Source organism: Poecilia latipinna, unplaced genomic scaffold, assembly GCF_001443285.1.
Source record: "Poecilia latipinna isolate Pla-1442-1.1 unplaced genomic scaffold, P_latipinna-1.0 Scaffold160, whole genome shotgun sequence".
Taxonomy (NCBI): Eukaryota; Metazoa; Chordata; class Actinopteri; order Cyprinodontiformes; family Poeciliidae; genus Poecilia; species Poecilia latipinna.
Window position 1 is genome coordinate 399,007 of NW_015112776.1, and position 16,551 is coordinate 415,557.

At 40.9% G+C, this 16,551-nt stretch overlaps 2 protein-coding genes across 2 annotated transcripts in view; both read left to right on the plus strand.

Annotated features, from left to right (window-relative positions):
* Window positions 1-3,783: 3,783 nt before the first annotated feature.
* shbg (sex hormone-binding globulin) lies at window positions 3,784-8,554 on the plus strand. Its single transcript, XM_015029704.1, has 8 exons — window positions 3,784-4,177; window positions 5,308-5,405; window positions 5,532-5,721; window positions 5,783-5,944; window positions 7,129-7,285; window positions 7,494-7,630; window positions 7,722-7,926; window positions 8,097-8,554. The coding sequence occupies exons 1-8, from the start codon at window positions 4,088-4,090 to the stop codon at window positions 8,228-8,230; spliced, it is 1,173 nt and encodes a 390-aa protein (XP_014885190.1). The 5' UTR covers window positions 3,784-4,087; the 3' UTR covers window positions 8,231-8,554.
* A 2,000-nt stretch (window positions 8,555-10,554) lies between these two features.
* neurl4 (neuralized E3 ubiquitin protein ligase 4) overlaps window positions 10,555-16,551 on the plus strand; it is a 19,793-nt gene continuing 13,796 nt past the window's right edge. Inside the window, exons 1-3 of the mRNA XM_015029705.1 lie at window positions 10,555-10,719; window positions 15,681-16,194; window positions 16,282-16,347. Coding sequence (XP_014885191.1) covers window positions 10,555-10,719; window positions 15,681-16,194; window positions 16,282-16,347 — 745 coding nt within the window. The remainder of the gene's footprint in view (window positions 10,720-15,680; window positions 16,195-16,281; window positions 16,348-16,551) is intronic.

Below are 16,551 nucleotides of genomic sequence, written 5' to 3' on the forward strand. Positions count from 1 at the left end.
AAAGGGATGGGCCAAGACTCTCCCGACGCCCTGCTGGGGCCTTTTTGTTACGTGTAAAGTTCTCAATGTGTTGGTTTTTGTTAAACTATGTTGTTTTTGTTGTTTAGCCCTCTTACCAGATGGAAGTGGCTTCAGTGAACGGAGAGGAAGAGAGGGCGGGCGGGGGGGTAGGAGAAGGGGAGTAAACTTAAAAACATGAATGTAAATTTAGTCACGAGGTTAATGAAGTACAGCTGCATTAATGGTAGAGTTGGTTTCAGTTCCTTTTTCTTTTTTTTTCCCTTTGTTTTGACACAAGTAACCTGTTGAAGAACCGTATAACGTCTGGTATGCATATTATACAGTAGTCCTAGGAACATGTCAGTAAACTTGGGTTCGTTATCCACAAAGCATGAGCAACACTCGCTTCCTAACTGTTTATATCCTCAGCAAATTGGCTTTGTGTGCACAGGTTTTCTTTATGTTTTCTTTTTTGTTTTTTTACTCCTTGTTTTCTGGATTTCTGTTAATCTTCCATATCGCTGTCAAACTTTAGGCTGCAGAAGAAAAATAGCCCCTTTATTTTAGAAGTTTGTTGTTTTTTTCCCCATAGCCCCACCTCTGTCTTTGCGCACATTCTAGCTCGCTGCACCTCCTCTAAACGAACTGCACGTACTTCGGTGTGTGTGTGTGTGTGTGCACGTATGCCTCTGTTGGTTCTGACTAAAGGTGTTAAATAACACAATGTGGCCGACTGCAGGGGAGCACCACAGATCCCCTCCGGTGTGGTTACAAGCCTTTTTTGTTTTGTTTTGTTTTGTTTATGAGTTTGCGAAAGTGTGTGACTGTGCAAATACGAAAAACGAAAAACCAAAATAAATCTGCCTGAGCAGCGTATCCCTTGGCAGTTTATCGGCCACCTGTTTCTGTTTTTTTTTAATTATTATTATGATCTTTTCTTTTGGAGTCTTCTGTGAGTTAAATTTCATTGTAAAAAAAAACAAAAAAAAAAAAAAGAAAGAAAAAGGAAAAAATGAACTAAATTAATAATAAAAAGCCTTGTTGTCTCCAGTACACTGTCTCAAGCCATTCCTATAAATGGACACGTTTGTGTTTTTTGGCCCATTTCTTATGCCATAGTTTGCCATCATGGTTATCAAACAGACCAAAAGCATGCAAAATTGACGTATCGTGGTGACTGGACTGGAATCTGGTGGTAATATACAACTATTTACTGTATGTTTTAGTTCAAATGAATGTGCCTCCGCTTTGATATTTAAATAACTATCTATAGTAAGACGTGGATCTGCCAGATTTCAACTGCTAAGGTGCCTTGTTATGGCATAAGAAATTCAAACGGTAAACGAGAGTTTTCTTCATACGGTTTGGAGATAGAGTTCATGGCTTTTACTGCTATGAAGCTGTTCATAGATGTAGGAGTGTGGCTAAACTGTTTCAATATCATGTACATGTCTAGGGTAATACTGTGCCATATAGAGCCCACAGAATATGTTAATGTTATTTTTAAAAGATGTTTTAATGTTGCCTGACGACTTTGTCTTTAGATTTGATACAAAGGCTTGTAGCCACAGCTCTCCCAAAGTCTGTAGTCTCCTTTTTCTGACATTCTTCTTGTCCTTCCTCCCTCCTCCCCTTGTTTTCTGTCTCCCTTTCCTTTCTCTTTGCTGCAATCAAACAAAATAAAGTATTAACCTGATGACCCAATAAAAAGAGCTCGTCTGGACTTGTTTTTTTTTTTTTGTTTTTTTTTTTAACGGCTTACACAAGATTTTCTGCCATTAAGAGCTAGATTACTACTTTGTCGTTTGACCTCGGAGTTTTCTAATGATTAATTTGGATTTTTTTTTTTTATTATTATTATGGGGTGATCACTGCAAATATTAGCAGTCCTGGTAAGATGTGTAATAATAAAAAAAACTGGGAAATAAATAACATTTTAATTATACTGGTACAATCTATAAAAACATTTTTTAAAAAGCCCAAATATTATTTGTAGGTACACCAATTCACCGCTATATTAAGATGTATTTCTTTTTTATGGCACCTCTTAACATTTTGTTGCATTTCTTTCTAGTTTCTTTTTTTTAAGTTAGCCAGAGTATTTAGGAACTTTATGTTTCCCAGGAGTTCAAATAAAACATGTCACAGAAGTCTGTTTCTCTTAGCCTCTCTTCAAAATGGGAAAGATGGAAGAACATGCCAGTAGTTTTTATTGATTAGAAATATTTTGTACGTCTATTTGGGTCTTTTCTGCTTTTAGGTTAAGCGTTAATAAGTTCATGTATTTTTGGTGTCTGGAAAACGAGTCATTTCAAAAACCTCTCCTTTATGAAGTCACCATTGATGGGCCCCGCTCCGTCTCCTAGCAACCCAAGCCAAGCTCCGCCCACTTCATTATCAGAAACATCTCATTATGAAAGAGAAACCTTCAAAGCTGATTAACAGCAGCAAAATCTTTCAATTTGAGATGTCCCTCAAATAAAATTGTATTCATTTTGAGAGTCTGCGCTTTCATTTCACCCGTTTGATCGTTCTGAGGCGCTGACATGTTCACTGACACGTTTATTTACATTTTAGAGACAATGTAAGGATTTTGAATCAAATCCTGACTTTTGCAGATAGTTTATGGTATTTTGATATTTGTACAAATTGTTTTGAGAAATGCTCTCACTGCTTTGCAAACATGGAGGACAATCTGAGAAATTCACCAAAGCAACGGTAGAACTGTAAAAGAATTGTAAAGTATAAACACTGAGTTTGTTGTACTCAATGACCTCTAAATATAGTAATGTTTAACTTAGCATAACTTTCAAATGGCTGTGCAAACACCGTGCAGTGCTTTCATGGGCATTTTTAGGTAAAGTCACCAATATCTGATATTTTTTGTGTTGGAAAACTGAGTGAACTTTCACAACGACAACATGGCAAAGCCATCCAACAGCCTCATTAGTAACCATGGCGACAGGGCTTTTTATTCTGATGAAGACGCTTTCATTGACATAAATACTTGCTTTAAAGGAATCAGTTATCCGTTTTGAGCGAGCGGCTTGCTTTTGCAGGTTGTCGCCCAGCTTTTACAGTTTACAGCGACTACTTTGAGAAATGATATCGATGCAGATCTTGGTAGTGATGCAGCGAAATGACAGAAGAAAACGAATATGTTCGATTTCTGGTGCATTTCAGGTCTTATTTTTATAAAAGCTGCACAGCGGCGTGACAATCAATTAAGGTGTCATTTACACCAGCGTCGTCACCCTCCGTCACTTTTATCAACGTCGGATCGGTCAAATGGCGTTACGCTATAAAAACAACCAAGAGGAGGAAGAATTTGCTGTTCAGCTTTGATTTGACATTTTCAGATCAGCTCCTAATCCTCAGCAGCTGAGTAGCAGATTGAGGCTGCTTGTGTGTCAGTTGCTCTTTTCCCAGTACTTTCCAGTTATCACAGGCTTCCTGGAAGGAGATGGTATCGAGGGGAATGCAGCAAAGGAGACAGCAGAGCCTTGTGGCTTCAAGTCTCGCATGCACACAGACGAAATCAGGAGCCAGAGACGGGTGCATCAGGTTCCTGCGGCATGGGTAAACACACACCAGTGGTCGCACTGAGGTCGCTGACCCCGGATGGTAGTTGGAGGCTCGTTTCAGTTCCTTTAATCTCCCTGAATTCAACACTTTTGTTGTATTTTTAAAAAAATATATATAATACTAATCTAAATGTGGGTTTTGCTCCATTGTCTTTCTTATCAGGAATACCAACATAACTATCTTATTTGAACAGCTTTGATTTTTTTTGGTTGTTTTTTTATATGGTGAGCTACATTATTCCCACCCACCAACCTTTAAACTACCACACTAGTCACGGCCGGAGCTCTTCCTCCAGAGAATCGATCGCCTACGCTGACCGCTCTCCATTTGCCCTCTGGACCCCGTGACACTGTGCCAACACTCACCTACGCTCCACTCACACACACACACACACACACACTGTGGCAATCTCGCTGCTATTTATCCCACGAGAAAGCTCAGAGTGCCAAGACCACCCTGGGGCTTTAGAGAGTGCGTGCTGGGAGGACTGGGAGGCAGAAGGATGGCTGTGTTTTGGAAAGCAGTGGCAGCTGGATTGCTCTTAGCTGTCTGCCTCATGGGATGGACAGTTGATGGGCAGGGGAACGGTAAAGTATGTAACACTGTCGTTTGAGGATTATGTGTGTCCAAGGCTTGGTGGGAGAATGATGTCTTTAAATCTGTTTGCAAGTGTGTGTTAGTTTTACTCTCCGCTGAGTTGGATAAAAGCTCGTAGATTTAAATTGAAAGTTAAAATTAAAGTTTGATGGTCAAAACATCCTGCGCAGGTGTTAGCATAAATTATATATTTTTTAAAAATGGTCCATATGGGCCTGAAATACTTTAATTTACTCATCATGGGCCAGCTAAAGTGAGTCAGACATTTGTTTAGACTTAGGACTTTGGTCAACAGTGCACTCAAAAAAGGCAACTTGTTCAAGTTACATCAAAAAATGTGAGGGAAAAAAATTATCAGGATATTTTATGACATTTGCTTTTGGTGCAAATGTAGAGATTTTTGACTAGCTTAAGTGTGCATGTTTGTACTTGATTTTAAAACCCCTTAGTAGTCATTAGGTTAGGGGTGACCTCATGAACCCATTGACTTGAAGACAAGTCAATGGGTTCATGAGGTCCATTGAGGGGCTGAACCTTCGTTTTTTTCTTGTTTGTTACTAAACCTAGGCCAAATAATATTAGCTGAAATACAGAGAGGTAGGTAGATGCACATAGATAGAAAGACTTTTAAATTTGAAAGTAGCACCATAACAATAATCATCAGTCTGGAAAAGTAGTTATTATGTCTTCCAAACACAATTCCCTTTTTCCAAAAGAGGCCAACACATTTTAAATCTTAACATTTTAACTTACCGACACCAAGAATAAATCATTTAATAAATCCAATCTCCAAATATTTTTATGCAAATATTTCTATTTGAAGTAATTAATCAAATGATTATTTTTGGTTGTTGTTGAGTTTCACTATTTCAGCTTCACCTGTGTGTATAAATGGCATCAACATTGATTCGGCACCGTATTACGGGGCATTATTACGAATTTGCCCTTACGTCTTTTGTTACGGCGTAATTATGTTTTCGGTTTTGATCGACGGGCTTTTAACCTCTAATCGATCAACATATCTGATTGGAAAGGACAATGAACATCCACGGTGCAGAAACAGAGCGAATGCATTAGTGTTAATTGAGCAGAGAGTCTTATCGTCACGATGCCTGTGCCCTCCAGAAAAAGGTATCTGGGGATTCAATCATCTACCTCGGCCAAGAGAGAAACCCCTGGAGTCCGCTGATCCGCACCACGGCCAACCTCACCGAGATCCGCAGGTGAGCAGGACTTTGTCGCGGCATTACGAGGAGATTTTTTTTTTTTTTTTAAATCACTTCCCTCTTAAACGCAACCATGTAGTTTGAATTAGGCAGCCGTGTTTCTCCTTTGTCCGCATCGCGCAGCATCAAGTCCACCTTTCAGTTCCGGACCTTCGACCCCGAAGGAGTGATTTTCTACGGAGACACCAAAAATGGAGAGGACTGGTTTGTTTTGTCCCTGAAAGAAGGGTTCCCCTTAATGCAGATCAGCAAAGAAGACGTGCAAGTCAGCGTGACAGGGGGCCCGAAGCTCAACGACGGGAAGTGGCACACGGTGAGTTTCCGGTAAGATGTTCGTTCTTGGCATCAGTTCGTGACTTTCTCTTCCTTCGAAGTTGGACGTGAGCAACCGGGGAAAGTTTGTCATTCTGGAGGTGGACGGCCTGCCTGGACTGGTGGTGGGAATGCACTCCAGACAGACAAAGGAGGTCATTTCCGGGCAACTTCGACTGGCCCTTGGTGGGATCCTGACCAGCAAGGACAAGTTGATCGTTGAGGTAGTTTATATTTATTGCCCTGAAACTATTCACTAGTCAAAAAAACTTATTTCACCTGGTCATGGGTTGTTTGTTTGTTTGTTTGTTTGTTTTTTTGTTGTTGTTTTTTACTGGAATTACTAGTTGGACTTATTTAACATTTAAGCCTAAACAGTAGGGTCCTCACAAACAGTCATAAAAAGATTCCTGCACATTTCTTACGTTTTTTTTTTACTATTAAATAGTGTTTTCCAAATGTTTTGGAGTTTGAAGATGAGCACATTCTGCAAACTGTTGCCTGAATTTGTATTCAACCCCCTTTGGGTCAATATTTTTGTAGAGTTGGCTTTTGTTACAACTACATCCACTGGTCCTTTGGGTCATGTTTCTTCCAGCTTTAAACATGTAGAGGCTGAAGTTTTTGTTAATTCCCTTTTGCAAGGGAAGCAATGTAACAGATTTTCATTTTAATGTAGGTCTGGACTTTGGCTATTCTAACACATTAGTAAGCGTAGTGGAAACCATCCAAATGACGTTACAGGTACAATGCAATATTGCAGAAATGGTCAATATTTTCCACACTCATCTGAGGAATTAAAACTCATATAATACGTCATTACACTCAGAGTGAAAAATTTCAAGCCTTTATTTCCTGTAATTTTGATGATACTCGCTTAAAAATACTTAAAACAAAACAACATTTTGTCTAGAAATTTGGTTTATAACATAAGATCAATATGAAAACTATTTCACTTGTTGGATCGTAGATTAAACAGTGAGCTGTTCGAGCCTTGGGATGTTTTTTTTTTTTAAAACCAAAGCGTATTTAAGTTTCCCCAGAACTTTCTCTCTGACCTGTCTGCTCTTTGGTCTCCATGATTTTGGTCTGTTTGCTCAGCAATGTTCTGTGAAAAACCTCTGAGGTTTTCACAGAACATTCAGGATTTATGCCGAGATTAAATTACACGCCGATGGAGTCTACTTACTACTAGATGACTTCTGAAGTGTTTGCATTTCATTTTCTTTAAGGGCTGTAGAATAAAGGGGATGAAATATAAACGCAGACTTTTCAGAGTAAGCTAAAAATGAAAACCATGTGGAGGTTTTTTTTTTGCCTCTGAAGTTTTTACTGAAGTTTGTCGTACTGTGACAAAGGCAAAGACAAAGACCTTCCTCTGAAGGTCCTGTTGACTGTTTATTTACAGTTTGAGCCACAGATGGACGGCTGCGTGCGCGAAGGCCACTGGTTAAACCTCAGCATGCCCTGGGAGGCGGACGCCGACGAGCTCTGGCTCTGCCACCAGAACATCCAACCCGGCAGCTTTTTCGCTGGCGAAGGATTCACCATTTTCAACACCTCAGGTGGTGACGCCGCACTGAATTATATAAGATGCAGATGAGCTTAAACACCCACTCGTGTGCTGACATGCTCAGCTTAGTCTGGGGTATTTGCGCTCAACACCAGATGTTAGGTGGAAATATGTGCTGACAACTCCGAGAGCGTTTCAGTGGCGATTGTGTTTGAAGTGTGATTTTTATTTTTTTATTTTTTTTCCCCGCTTGTTTGTAGTTTTCCAAACGATCAAAGATCTTGGCTTCAGAGTTGAATTTTGGGGAGACTTCACTCAGATGGAGGGCACCATTCTGAGCATGATGTCCTCACAAGGAGAGCTGCTGGCAGTCGTGGAAGCCAATAATAACACGAATGTGCGTGAATATATTTCTCAGTGATTTCTGAATATATTTGTATGTAAAAAAAAAAAAAATGGATTTCTGTGTCTCTGTTTCTGGGTTGCAGGAGATTCATTTCACTATCAGGAAGCAAAAACACATTCTGACAAACGCTGTGAAGCAGCTGAGGATTACTTTTTTTGAGAAAGCGGTGGAAGTGGTTAAATTTTTAGATGAAGCAAACACAGAGATAGTTTCTTATGATCCGTTGAGTGCCCCCGAATATCTGACGGAGCTGAGAGAGGGGCGTCTCGCCATTGGAGGTCTTCTAGGTGTGTGCTTTTATTTCCTTACATCCTTAAAACCCTGTTTCACTCTTCATAAAGAGAGTACAGAGTAAGACAAACTGCGAGTTGGTGACATTGAAGCCAGGAAAGGAGGAAAAACAAAACAATTAACAGAAGTCAACTGTAATGCGTTCTTTCCATTTTTCACTCCTCAGGTGGCGTTAAAGATATGGTTGGCTCCAATTTCCTGAGAGGCTGCCTGGAGAAGATCAAAATCCAACTGAAGGATTTGGATCTGGATTCAGCTATCAAAGACATGTCAGCTTCTTCACACAGCTGCCCGGTGTAGGAAGCTTGCATGGGGCTGCAAGAGGACAGGATGCTGGCTGTTAAGGACTTCATGTGTCTGTAGTTCATAAAGATAAGATGACTGATAATTATTTCCAGAATAGTGTGATTAATTAAACAAAAAAACAAAAACGATATGTCTAAGTGTAAATCAAAATAACAGACAAAAAGTTTGTAAATGACAGAAATATATATGTATTTTTTACCAACCTAAGATACAAACTTAACTCTGAGAAACAATATGCGGCTGCAAAGAGATGCACAATGTTTAACAAGCTGTGTATGTCATGCGTCATGACTAAAATTGAACAACCAAAACAAAAAAGCAAATAAAAAAACACTTAAATATAAAGTGCATCATAGCTTGATGTGAGCAATAGCGCAGACATTTAAGAGGTCGCGAGTAAAATCGATCTAATGGGGCGTGATTTGGAAAAATACATGAAAGAACAAAAAATGTTCAAGGGTGTCAAAAAGTGGTTCCTAGATAAATGTATTTGCAGCAAATACTTTGCAGATGCAAGACAAATTCACAAATTATCTGTGTATGACTTGTTGCTGTTTTGTGTTTCATCCGGTCTCAGGAGCCGGTTGTTTTATAACCCGTCTACGACATTTTTCAGTATTTTTCCACTACACAACATTCAGAGCGCTGAGGTTTTATCATGCATAACTCAGTTCTCTCACCAATTAACCTTAATATGTATCTATATAGCCATAATTTAAATCTTTAATAAATTTAAAACAAATAAATGGATGTGTGTGTTTTCTTTCTTCTTCTTTTTTTTAATCTGTGATTGATTGCACCTCAGACATGAGAGTTTTTCTGATCATGGTACAAATTACCTGGATGTGTGGTTGTGAATAAAACATGATCCTCCTTTAAAGGATCACTAGTGAATGATAATTGCGCTGGTGGATTTAAGGCTAAACGACGGAAAAACGATGCAGAGGTGTTTTTGATTTCAGAATAAGAGCCACGGATGAATGATTAGGCGATTATGTTGCGCCCTCTAGCGGTCAAATGAAGGCAACGTCATGCAAGTAAGATCTACGTCACCGACTATAAAGCAACATGAAGATTTTAAAAAACTGTCCTGAGATAATATAAGACATGTGTAGTAATTAAGAACAAACACCATGTTCGTCTCAAAGTTTGATGTTTTTGTTCTTTATGTTTTAACATTTACCTGCCGCTATGAGGCCTGAAAAAGCACTTTATTTTTCATTTAAAAAAAAAAAAAAAAAACAGGAAACAGAATGAAGAAGAAACTAAACAGAGTTTTAGTCATGGTTAATCAAATACAGTGGTTGAACCCAGTTAGGAGAAATACATGCCAGATTTACACAGGGCCAAGTTTTTCACAAGTACGCAGGCTGCCTTCTGTGGTACTAAAGATACTTTTGTATTAATTGTTTGCAGTAAACAAAGTTATGTGGTTAATTTGACAACAGTGAACCAGCAACAAGTTCCTGTTTCTGATTCTGCATTAATTTCCTCTGAACTTGAACCTCAGGAAGGCACCAAGCCAAACTAACCAGTTCCAGTTATTCTAATTATTTTTACCAATACAAACTGAAACAGCTTTTCTCTGCTATGTGGTGGTTGAGTAATTCTGCGAGTCTGTAAAAAAAAAAAAACTTTAACGAGATATAAATCATCACAACTCTAAATAAACAATTTTTACTTCAAATGTCACTAAGGTTTGCTTGCAAGGAAGTCACATTGGTTTCTGAGGTCAGAGGTGAGAACTTGTACTTTCTAACTCAGTTATAAATCCTGGGGATGTTTTTGTCACTAAATAGTCTCATTTAGGGAGACATTTTCCCGTTTGTTAATGAAAACTGTTAGTAATTTTCACAGCCTTATTAGCTGGAACAATGAACACAATGTGAAATAAACCTTTTAAGTACAATGCTTATGTTTGCATGAAAAATGTGCACAAAGGATAATTGCTCAATTACTTTTAAATGAATTTGAACACAAAACTGTGCAAAGACAGCTAACAGGAATATGAAATAATTCAATACGCATTTAATGAAGTCAGGTTTATTAAATCTCCGCGTTTAAATTTTATGTTTCAACTAAATATCGGAAACATAGACATATGTTTTACTTAGTTAAAAAGACCACAGATATAAATATTTATTTAACAATATATGTATATATTTTTTCAATATGCCCTCGATTACCCACTACGTTTTATACGGCACTGTTGACAGCTCAGTTGATGAAAACAGCATTGTCATGACAACCACTCGACCGCTAAGATAAGGGTACTGTCGCAAAGCCGAGGTGTCGTGAATCCTGGCCGCCCCCTGAAGATGGCGGCGGAGCTGCATCCGCGGAGCGGAAAGCTGATCGGCCTGTCCAACTCGAACCGAACAGCCCGGCGCAACCAGCCAGTCCAGGAGTTCAACCACGGCCTGGTGCTCAGCAAGGAGCCCCTGAGGGACCGGGATGTCTTCACCGTCCGCATTGACAAGAAGGTAAACAAGTGCAGGCCCGCCGCTGGCTGTCCTGAGCGGAGTGAGCGCGCTGCTGGTGCGGCTGAGCCGGGGGGGGTCTGTCTGTGTGTGTCTCTGGCCGCAGTGAGGGGCTTCAGCCCCCCCAGCGATGTTCAAACAGCCTGACAGCCTCCGCAGTGTTTAGTGAGCGCCCTTGCGTCCACGTACTACATTATCAGAGCCCTCAGAGGGGGGACAGTGGCTTGGTAGTCAGCCTCAGAGTGGATATACATTGAACGGATCACTTATATGAGCGATAACCGGCCCGTGTAGCTTCGGTACCGTCAGTTAGCCGCGCTAATGAGCCCTTAGCAGCAGGGGCTGTTCGGGGCGAGCCTTTTTGGAAGATACCATGGAGGGTCTGTGGAGCCCGACCCAGAAGTACAGCGTTCACTTGTGCCTAGCAGGAGCTTAGTTCGGCTGGTAAACAGCTTTGTTCTGATGGGGTCGGTGTGTCCTGGTGGCTCTGCGGGGCTTATCTCACACCGGGTTACCGTCTCTGAACCGACACCGATGGGCTAACTGCTGTTAATGAGATCCTGCTATCACTCATTAATTACTGCTGCTGTAATCATGACTTACTGGGGTTTTATCCTGACAGTCTGTTCTGTTAATATTTTCTAGAGAAAACAATGATTTCTCTTCTTTGAAGGTAATATGTTATTTGTTAGGTTACTTCTTATGATTGCATAATGCATGCTCTGTAAATGATCATTGCATTATTAGTTAATTCAGTAGTTTTATCAGAAATTACTGCCTATATGTATGCATGCTGTTAGGACATTTCTCTTCTCATGACAATAATATATACAGACTATTGGTTGGAGTCTCTGCAGAAGAGACCCACCCTTGACCCGGAGACCGGTGCCCAAAGGTCACACAGACAGGCATCCAAGCTTGCAGTGAGGAAAGGGAGGATTTAATGCAACTTATATCATCACGGTAACACTGTAGGTGTGCAGCCCTAATATTAAAACATGTTCCTGATTTGAAATCGTAACGTTAAATTATGTAAGATGATAAATCTTTGACCTAAGTTCTGTAAAAGTTACCAGCCGTTCGTTTTTTTGTAAAAAAATAAATCAAACTCACGCTCATGTTTCCAGTGTTTTTAAAATTACATTTTTTGTAATCTGACACACATATTTTGAGCTCCCTTCCTGAAGTTATAGCTTTTAAATTAAACTGAAAAATCTTCAAGACTATTCCCATTTTTGCATACAAGTCTAACCTTTATCTCACTTATATTAATTTAGTGCATCAGATTATGTTTTATAGGTTGAATCGCTTTATTTATCAATACATATCATCGTAACGTTGATCATGAAATATTAAAACAATCCTGCTTTTCACAGATTACGTTTACGTCACAGGCATATAGATTATTATGTTCTTGTTTAGGAGTTTGTTAGTCTTTCCAGACTGGAAGTTAGTTAGTTTTTTATTATTGTTGTTGTCTTTTTAAATTCTAATAAAAAAAAAATCTGATTTAGAAAATGTAATTGAAGTTTTCTTCTCAGTATTTGATCCGCTGACATGAAGCGTCGACCTCAGGCCACCTGACTGGTGCGTCTCTGGTAATTTTGTTACTTGAAAACATACAATGTCTCAAAATAAACCACTTTAAGCACTTACTCCACTAAACCTACTTGCCATTTATTTTAAGGTAAATAAAGAAAAACGGTCATAAAAACGTGAATTAAGGGAAGCATCCGCAGCAGCGTCACAGTTACATATTTTACTAAAATCTGTTTGTCACCTGTATATATTAGCTTCTGCTGTGGTGCTAAAACGGTTACCACTGAGCCTGTTTATGTATATTAAGGTATATTTATTGTTTGAGCAATTGAAATAAGCAGTTGTAGAGACTTTTGGGGGGCATCTCTCCAGTATTTGTGGATTTGAATGTTGCACATAAAACCAGTCGGTCAGAGAGGAATAAAATCAGCTGAGGTTCTGGACGCCGGTCCAGTCATTGTTTCCACAGTGACATCTTCAGAAGACTTCACAGTTTGTGTTGAAATCTCTGAAAAGTTGCTCGTCCGCCAGTCGGCTCCCTTCTTCTTCTTCTTCTTCTTCTTCTTCTTCTTCTTCTTCTTCTTCTTCTTCTTCTTCTTCTTCTTCTCCCTCCTGTGATGTCATCGACCCAGATGGTCACTAAGCAGAATGTGTGGTCTGTTTGGTTTTTTTCCAGCTCATTTCAAAATGCTGCATTTTGTTAAATCCATACGTCATAACCCAGATTTGTTTTTATAATCACTATATATATCTGTTGAAGGAAGGAAAAAAAAAAAACGACCTCTAGGTAATATCTTTAAAACGTGTAAATCTTTTCATAAGAACAAGATGTTGAAGAAGCACTGGACCTTCTTCCTCTATATATTACTGTTATTTCTACAGCCAGTTTTGAGCAGCAGCTTATCTCTCCACAGCAGAGCTTTTTAAACGACACGTTAGCTGTGAACTTGTGACGGTGCCAACCAGACCACACACACCCCTCCTACATACAGAGAGGGATCTTCAGAGCTTTTGCAGGGGGCCCAGGAAAATAAAAACATCTGGCCTAATGGCACCTGCTTAGCGGCGCGTAAATCATTATGCATCCCTCGCGGCGCGGCGCGCGCTGTCTGGTATGGACTCTCGTTACCGGCCTCATGACTGGATGAAAATCGATTCTTCCTCCATCACGAAGCGCCCGCTGCTGCGTGACTGAAAACTCTGCGAACTGGGATCCACTGAGCGAGCAGCAGGGGAAGATGGGAGGTAAATATCAACAGCCGGACGCAGAGAAAGATTTGGTGTTGTTGTGTGAGAATTAGTTTTGACAGAAAGTTAATATGTTATATAAAATCTAGTTAGAGAAAAAATTGACATTCCATTAGTATTTACAGCCAGATTTACTCAATATCATGCAAAAGTGTTAAGTGGAGCCCAAATCATATTTTACACATAACTATCTGAAAAGTGTGTCGTGCATTTGTTTTAATTGTTAAGGAGGTGAGAGTTTATGTGTCTACATGTGCCCAGCTGGGAGAAGAAACCTTCGCTAATAGAGCGACCAGAGTATAAAGGCAGCAAAAAAAAGTGGTTCACGTGTTTTACTTCAGGGGTTTTTTTGTCAAAAAAAAAAAAAAATCCTTTCACTTCACAATCACACGCTCCATCCAGATCACAGCATCCCAGTGGAACACGTCGAAGTTTGAGGTCAAAACGTCAAAGGAGGAGTTGTGGTGCTCTGCGGCGTTTCATTTGCAAACAGAGATAAAGTTGTATTAAATCAGCGCATATTTAAGTCGATATCAGTGTTCGAATGCAGCAAATGTGTCTTGTTAACAGCAGCGATGAGTCTGGGAGATTAGCAATAGGTCCGATTTCCTTCAGTCCAAACTGGAGGTAATTCTGTTTGTTCAGCTCGGCTGTTTATTCTTAGCCGAGCTTCTTAGAAATTTACACTCCATTAATTTTTCATCGTTTTAAAAGCTGCCCGGTTTCTCAGCAGCACTGGGATCCTCTAGTTATTTATCTGAATGGTGTGAGAGAGAGAGAGAGAGAGAGGGAGAGAGACGCCCACAGGGCGGCGTGTTACATAAACTAGTGAAGGAGATGTTGGTGACCCGGTCAGCTACTTCTACTACTTTTTTTCTTTTTAACCCAGATCTGCCCTCGTCGTAGTAGCACCGCTGCCTTACATAGCAGCTCTCTGTGAGCAGAAAGTATCGATTGAACGGAGCGTTTCATCTCGTCTCCGGTCGTCTCGGTTGTAGGCCGCAGGGAAAAATCTCCGCGAAGCTTGTGGAGATTCATCCGACGTGTTTCCACCTACGAGTACGAAAAGAGGTGAATCTCTACGCTGCTGTGTCTCAGCTGCCACTGTGGAGTGATGAGAAAGTGAAATATATTACCTCCCCCCCCCCAGATATCAATAGTATCAGATTGTTTCCAGCTTAGGATGAGTTTAGTGTCTCCAGGGAGAAATAGATTCCAGTTTGTCTGGGAGGTGATTTGAGTTCAAAGCTGTGTTCCTGATCGGGGTAAACAAGTTCTCCAAAGGTTGCATCCGTCCAGCCGTGGGTCCTGCCGTCCTTACTGCTTCTAATCATCCTCCTGTTTTTTTCTTTCTTTTTTCCTTCTCCTTTCTTTCTTCCTCTTCCTTTCATCCTTGCACACGCTACCACAGGTCATTCCTTCTCTCTTGTTTTCTTCTGTTTTTTGTTCCTGTGAATCTTGGTTTTCTTCCTCCTTTGTGTCCTTTCTACCTTCCACTTTCCTTGATCTTCCTCCTTTCCTTTAATTTTTTTTCTCTTTCTTTTTCCACCAATGTCTGTCTTTCCTTACCTCCTTGTGTCCTAGCACCATTCCTTCCTTCTGCCTATCCTCATCCTTATATCCTTCCTGCCTTCCTTACCTCGTGTCCTCCTTTACTTTACTATGTCTTTCTTTTCCCTTTTTCTTTTCTCCTTCCCTTCTTTCCATCCTTTCTTCTGAACATAATCGTTTTATATTTTAACGTGAACATAAGGAGCCGTAAACTCTTGGAAGTTGTCTGGAAAAATGGATTTTGCTACGTGAAGAAATCTGTATGAATACATCCACATCTGGAAATTTTAGGAAGCGAATCCAGACTTTTCCAAACTTTCCTCTCTGTGTAAGAATCCTATATTTAGCTGCATTTTCATCTCTATCTGCTTGGTTTTCAAAGGACTGTTTCCAGAGCAAAGCTACTAAAAATAAATTTTATGACCACCATAAAAGCTGCTGACGGATGTTTTCTTCTTCTTTTCTGCTCTCATCATGTGGCGTGGACGCTGTAGAATCTGTGCGGGGATTATTTTTGCATAAAACTTTATTTAGGTTGTTTTATAGCCAGACGGCCCAGCAGTATTTTATTTAAATTGTAAAACAATAATAATAATCGTGCCGTTTTTCCTCCGCCCCTCCATCAGGTGAACTCCTGGAGCGGATCGATTGAAATCGGCGTGACGGCTCTGGACCCGGCCTCGCTGGACTTCCCCAGCAGCGCCACGGGGCTCAAGGGCGGCTCCTGGATCGTGTCGGGCTGCTCGGTGCTGCGCGACGGCCGCTCCGTCCTGGAGGAGTACGGCCGCGACCTGGACCAGCTGGCCGAGGGCGACCGCGTGGGCATCCAGCGCAGCTCGCGCGGGGAGCTCCACTTGTGGGTGAATGGGCAGGACTGCGGCGCGGCCGCCAGCGGCCTGCCACCCAAGCTGTGGGCCGTGGTGGATCTGTACGGGAAGTGCACTCAAGTGACGGTGGTGAGCTGCGAGCCGCCGCCGCCCTCCGCAGAGCGGGAGAGAGAGACGATAGAGCGGGACGAGGAGGAGGAAGAGGAGGAAGACGTAGAGGAGGAGGTGGTCGTACGTGGGGGTCGGGACGATGGAGGGATCGCAGCGCTGATGAATGTGGCAGTGATGAACGGGATGGTGAACGGAGATGAAGGTAAGCCTGTTTTTAAACTTCGTCTTCCTGCCGCCGTGATCTGGGCTCGTTTCCATGTCCTGTACTTTAAACATTTCTCCCCCCCAGTGCCTGAGCTCAGCTGCAGCAACAGCCGGCCAGACAAGTTCCCCAACAACCTGGAGCCCGACGCTGGTGAGTTAAGCCCTGTCTGATTAAAGGGGACCACGTATACAAAATACTTCAACTTGGGTGTCAGCAGCTAATAAACACAGACCAGGCGCTTAAAAAACACACAGACGGTTTTTAGTTCTTTTTTTTTTTTTTTTTTTTTTTTTTTTTTGTTTTGGGAAAAAAGGCCTTTTTAAAAACTTTTTTTTTTGGGGGCCACAATTTTTC

Coding starts and splice junctions, on each gene's coding strand:
- shbg (XM_015029704.1), top strand. CDS start 4,088: ATGGCTGTGTTTTGGAAAGCAGTGGCAGCTGGATTGCTCTTAGCTGTC. Junction 4,178..5,307: donor ATGGGCAGGGGAACGGTAAA/GTATGTAACACT, acceptor TGTGCCCTCCAG/AAAAAGGTATCTGGGGATTC. Junction 7,631..7,721: donor AAGCCAATAATAACACGAAT/GTGCGTGAATAT, acceptor TCTGGGTTGCAG/GAGATTCATTTCACTATCAG.